The following is a 5673-nucleotide window of genomic DNA, read 5'->3' as shown; positions in this document are numbered from 1 at the left end:
TCGTTTAAACGTATAAGACGTATCAACCCATAACTCCAGTCCTGCTAATATGTATCTTCTTATTTAATGCTTCAACTTATTTATAAATATGTATTTAATATCAATTTATTTTGTTGGATGTAAATATGTAAATAGGTACAATATCTATAATAATAAACGCGTCCGGCAATATTTGTCATAAAGTAATTAGTAGGCACAGGTCATGTAACTTGTTATGTTTACCTATGGATATAAATAATATTGCTGAGGTCATACCTACTCATTCCCGCCTGACGTTTTTATTACCTACCTTCTACCTAAAGGCCTAACTAACAAACAATAAGCGATAAAAGTTGACGCAAGAATATCTTTGTCGAGTGTCGATATGTGTTTAATCGAGTGGCGGTTATTTTTTATAAATGTCGTATAAACAATAACTTAATAACTTAATCCCCTCCCCGTGCAAACTCCGACCGCATCGTATTGGCTCAAATAAAATAGGCTGAGGGTGTATGAAAGAAACACGCGTATCTGCTCATACATGTGTCTCTTTCACTCAAGAAAACTCGTCGCCTACGAATGTAGAATACAATATCGATGTTTGGGGCATAAAAATTGACAGTTTTTTTGTTCAGTGTATTGCAAGGAGCACGGCGAAGCGGTCACACCGCTCCCGGCCACCGCAACGAAGGGTTGTCCCAAAAAGTGTTTAGGTACTCTTTATACCTACAATCATTTTTGACCGTTTTAAGTACTCACGCGACATTAACACATCGTAGTGAATCCAATGTTTACAAGTTTTTTATAGTGCCTTGTGTTTTTGACGAAATCCGAGACTGTGAGACAGGTATGATATGAAAATTATTTGTTTACTAAATATATGTACCTACTTTCTTTATCTCATGCTCATTTGACTTAAATATATTTTTAGAAATATGAGAAATAAATGGTTTGCTTTTTTTGGGTTAAATCTACCTACATATTTTATTCATGAATATAAAGAACATCAAATCAAAATTAACGCATATCGATATAAGGTTTTAAATATATTAAGTTATCTACAGTTTATTTCATCTATATTGTACAACAATATTTTCATCTTTAAGACTTTACCATCAGAATTTTAGATTTGTGCTTCAATTTATAACTGTACGTGTTACGTGTGTACTATGTACATATTAGGTGGGTACATAGTCAACTCCATTTTAGGTACCATTAACAGTTGCACCCTGCAATTAAGTTTAACAATAGGTACCTACTAAATACGTATGTAGATACCTACCCATAGGGTGTATAGGAGAGCGGAGGTAGGTATGTCTACTGGAATATAGGCACCTACGTCCATTAAACGTGGGCCCCATTATTTAAAAACCACTATCGTTACCATTTGAAGCCAAATAAGACCATCATATTTGTCAGACAGTTATTATCTAATTTATCTAATGAGACTCACCAATAAGTATTACACAGACTGTGTTTGCAGCGCGGCAGTTTGGTTCATTATATATTATAAGCAAGGATGCCTCATCAGCAGAACGCAATCAAGCTTACGCTATACTCGTAAACATAACGCTTGCGGGAAAATATATTCTCACGCGAAAACACTCACACGTCGTCATCAATTGTATGTACTTACTTACCTATCTATACCCTACCGATAATATGTATGGTATGGTATTTGTTTTTATACACACCTAGGTTATGTGTCTTTTTAACATACTTATTATATGTATATGTACCTACTTTTACTAAATAAATACCTACCTACGGTATTTAAAAAATACGAATTTCTAAATGACTACTTTTCGAAATGAACTTGCATTCAAATTTCAAGATCAAGTTTTTTTTTTTATATTTAGATAATGGTACATTGGACTTTCTTTGTCTTTCAAGTATTTTATAAAATAATCTCACAATAATATTTGACGTCTTGAATTAAATAGTTCGATATTCGCAGCGTATTATAAAATTTTTATGAAAGTCTATATTATTATGTTAATTAGTCAGTAAGAACCGAACCTAGTGCATTAAAAGCTTAAGATTTTATTTTCTTGTGATTTGACACAGTAAAATAAAAATGTATAGAATAGAAAATGAATACTTGGCGATGAACAAATCTTTTTTTTTATATATATATTAATAGTGAGAGCTGGGTTGGGTTGGGGTTGATAAGTAGAAGCCGGACGTGCAGGACGTAACGGTAGTAACGATGGCGTTGTTGCAGGCATGCTGAGCTGCGCGCCGCCCGCCGGCATGCCGCCCGCCCACGCCCCGCACGCGCAACCATGGGCCGCATTGCTGCAACCGCCTCCTATCGTGGTACGTAGCTTAATACATACTCGATCTGAACCCTTTTGCCGTATTGAAAAATGTGTGACCTATACTTAACAACTTTACCAACAAAATCAATATATTTGTTACAGAAATCTGAACCTATGGAAGATGGTAGTTTCTCGAAGGAACAGACTAGCGGTTTCTACTCTGACGGTTTCCACAGTGCCTCTCCTTCGTCAAGCAAAGATTCGAACGGGCACTCTCCTCGCAGTGTTGGCAGCGGCGGCGAACCATTGCCGTTTTATGATAACATGCCTCTGAAAGCTAAAGCTAATCTCGGTATGCATTTAGAATCCTATCGTAGCGGAGTCCCCTACAGCTTGCTTACGCCTCCCGGTTTCGAAACCCGAAATGCCGAAGGGCGTGATGCTTCGCCAGGATATTCGTCTCAATATTCGCCAAGAAGTCTCGCGCCACTGACGCACGTGTCGACGCCTCTAATGCGTGCCGACGCGACGCCGCCAAAATCTCCGCCCGAAACACCGTCGTCACCCGACAGAGAACAGGAGCGTTTCCATGACTCCGGGTTCGACGGCGCGCCTCAAGGCATAAAACATGACGGCGACGATGGCCGGGAGGGTTCAGGTTTAGAAGATGATTTTGATGATGAGCCTGGACTTCGGGTGCCCGCTGTAAACTCTCACGGAAAAGTTAAAACATTCAAATGTAAACAATGTGAGTTTGTTGCGGTAACCAAACTCAGTTTCTGGGAACATAGTAAAGAGCATATCAAACCAGAAAAAATGCTATGTTGCAGAAAATGTCCTTTTGTGACTGAATACAAACATCATCTGGAATACCACATGAGAAACCACCTGGGTTCGAAGCCATTCCAATGCAGTCAATGTTCATATTCGTGCGTTAACAAGTCCATGCTCAACTCTCATCTCAAGTCACACTCGAATGTATATCAGTACAGATGCGCTGATTGCAATTACGCTACCAAATATTGTCATTCTCTAAAACTACACTTGCGCAAGTATCAACACAATCCGGCTATGGTTTTAAACATGGACGGTACACCAAATCCTTTGCCAATAATTGACGTGTACGGAACTCGTCGGGGGCCGAAGCAAAAACCGATGTCAAAAATGTTTGATCAACATGCTACTATAAACAACAATAATCAACCTCCTTGTGCTCCTCAGTCACATTCTTTATTCGGAGCCGCTCATTTCCCTGTTAATCTGCCTTATTTACCTCCTCTTCTACCTCATTCTTTCTTATTTCCACCGAATAACAACTACGAAACAAGAACTTCGCCCAAATCAGCAGGCATCTCGCCGACTGAAAAGCGGCCACCGTCACCACTTCCTTCAATCTTGCATCAACGTCTGTCTTACGGGGAGTCAAATTTGGATGTTCGAATGACAACCCCACCTGCCAGGTCTCCAGACGGTTTACCGCAAACACCCACAATAGATCAAACCACCTCTACTTTTCAAAGTAACGATGCACTCGATCTCACTAATGCAAAAACAACCGAAAGTGAATCGCCGCCGCCATCAGCTGAACAGCCGACGCCCGTCACTCCTACCACGGCTTTGAAAAACAGGAGAAAAGGGCGCGCTTTCAAACTGCAACCTGCGGCACTGCGGCTGCAGCACGAGGACGAACGCCGAGCTGCGCCGCCCTCCGACTCGGAGTCGGACGCCTCCACCGACGCGGCGCCCGCGCCCGCGCCCGCTCGTGCCCCCGCTTACAGCTGCCACTACTGCGACATCACTTTCGGGGACCTCACAATGCACACTATCCACATGGGTTTTCATGGCTACAACGATCCCTTCATGTGCAACAAGTGCGGCGAGCGTAGCGCCGATCGTGTGGCATTTTTCATTCACTTAGGCCGCGCACAACACTCCTAAGAAATAAATTATATTATTTCCTCCTAGTCCACGATTTCATGTAACACTTGTAGCGATTAGATATATTTCAAATTATATATAAATTATTCTTAGTATTCTAATGAAGGTATTATGGGTTGTAAATCAATAGGAAATTTGTATAGATATAAAACCAAAGATAAATAATATGCTTACGGATTACAAATAAGTCTACGGGTCAGAACATAGAATTCTTATTTATTATTATGTGAACTGGTACGACGATAAAGAACAGCTGTACCTAATCATTGTACAACTCTTAACCTAATAAATGTTCCGTAAAATCTAAGTAGGTACTCATATTAACGTGCTTGTAGGTAGGTAGTAGGCAAATGCAAGTTAAGTTGTGAAAGTAAGTATTATACAGAGCATAGCTGTAGTTACGTAAAACCCTGTGTTAAAATATTTAGTTTAGATAGGGTATAGATTTGAATTCGAGTAGAATCTAGAGTGACCAATTTGTAAACAAGACTGTAATCTTGGTTAAGTACAAAACGAAATAGCATTAGCTAATTTCAACGTGCATGTTTTAGGCATTTACTTTAACTTACATTTAAATGTGTAAAAATGTACATTCGCGGTAAAGTTACCTATCAGACGCACACAACGAGCGTGATGCTCTGAAATACATAAGTGTAAATTATTTACCCAAGTACCTACCTAATTTAATATTAATAAGTTAATTATAACTGTATATTTCCGTAGGCTGCATGTACGGAAATGACCGTGACAAATTGTACCTATTTATATTAACCTTAAAAGAGTTTATTTAATTTATTTATCCTCATTAAGTTTATCTCGTGTAAAATGTGGTTAAAAATCGGTAGCTGCGTAATGTCCTATTTTACATTGTATGACAGTATCTTGCATTGTATACATTGTATATTATTAATATTATTACATAGGACAGCTTTCGCTTTAGAGTCACTAATGACATGTAATTATGACTTGATAATAAATGGATAGCTGTTGGTAGAACGCCCCGCGCCGCTCAAGGCCCTGACGAGCGACGAGGGGAATGGAGCGACAGCGGGAGCGGATGAGCCGCTATCTATCCTATATAATAATATACATGCGATCCACGCATTTTTTGTGTATATTTGACACGAATTTAATTGTTTTGTGTTGTATGGAAACTTTTGTTTGTGTGCCGAAAATGTGTATTAATAAAATAAAAATGTTTTGTCGATGTTCTGAGTGTTATTAATTAATTATTAAAACTACAATTTATAAACTGAAATAAAACAACAATTTATAGGTACCAACTAGGGTTAAATAGTGTTATGACATTGCTTGTTATTTTTTAAACATTGTGTATGTATTTATTGCTATGCTAAGAAATAAAATTACTTAACGGTGAAGGATCTCATATCCTCCAGGTTTTATATAGGTAATACATAATTGTGATACCTAAGAACCTATGACAAGAAGTGTGCATGTAAGGCAAAGCACTATGCGCTAGCGCGAATTGACTGCA

General features: G+C 38.7%; 1 protein-coding gene across 1 annotated transcript; it reads left to right on the top strand.

The window, feature by feature from the left end:
• The first annotated feature begins 737 nt into the window (after window positions 1–737).
• On the top strand, window positions 738–5385 carry LOC134805120 (protein hunchback). Its single transcript, XM_063778419.1, has 3 exons — window positions 738–826; window positions 2204–2298; window positions 2403–5385. Exons 2-3 carry the CDS (start codon window positions 2206–2208, stop codon window positions 4176–4178), a joined length of 1869 nt encoding a protein of 622 aa, XP_063634489.1. The 5' UTR covers window positions 738–826; window positions 2204–2205; the 3' UTR covers window positions 4179–5385.
• Window positions 5386–5673: the final 288 nt, after the last annotated feature.

This window comes from Cydia splendana, chromosome Z, assembly GCF_910591565.1.
Source record: "Cydia splendana chromosome Z, ilCydSple1.2, whole genome shotgun sequence".
Taxonomy (NCBI): domain Eukaryota; kingdom Metazoa; phylum Arthropoda; class Insecta; order Lepidoptera; family Tortricidae; genus Cydia; species Cydia splendana.
Note: the sequence above shows the minus strand (reverse complement) of the source record. Positions and strands in the feature narration are given on the sequence as shown.

Excerpts from the sequence above, each read along its gene's own strand:
- LOC134805120 (XM_063778419.1), top strand. The coding sequence starts at position 2,206 with ATGCTGAGCTGCGCGCCGCCCGCCGGCATGCCGCCCGCCCACGCCCCG. Across the intron at positions 2,299-2,402 it reads TGCAACCGCCTCCTATCGTG|AAATCTGAACCTATGGAAGA; the intron begins GTACGTAGCTTA and ends TATTTGTTACAG.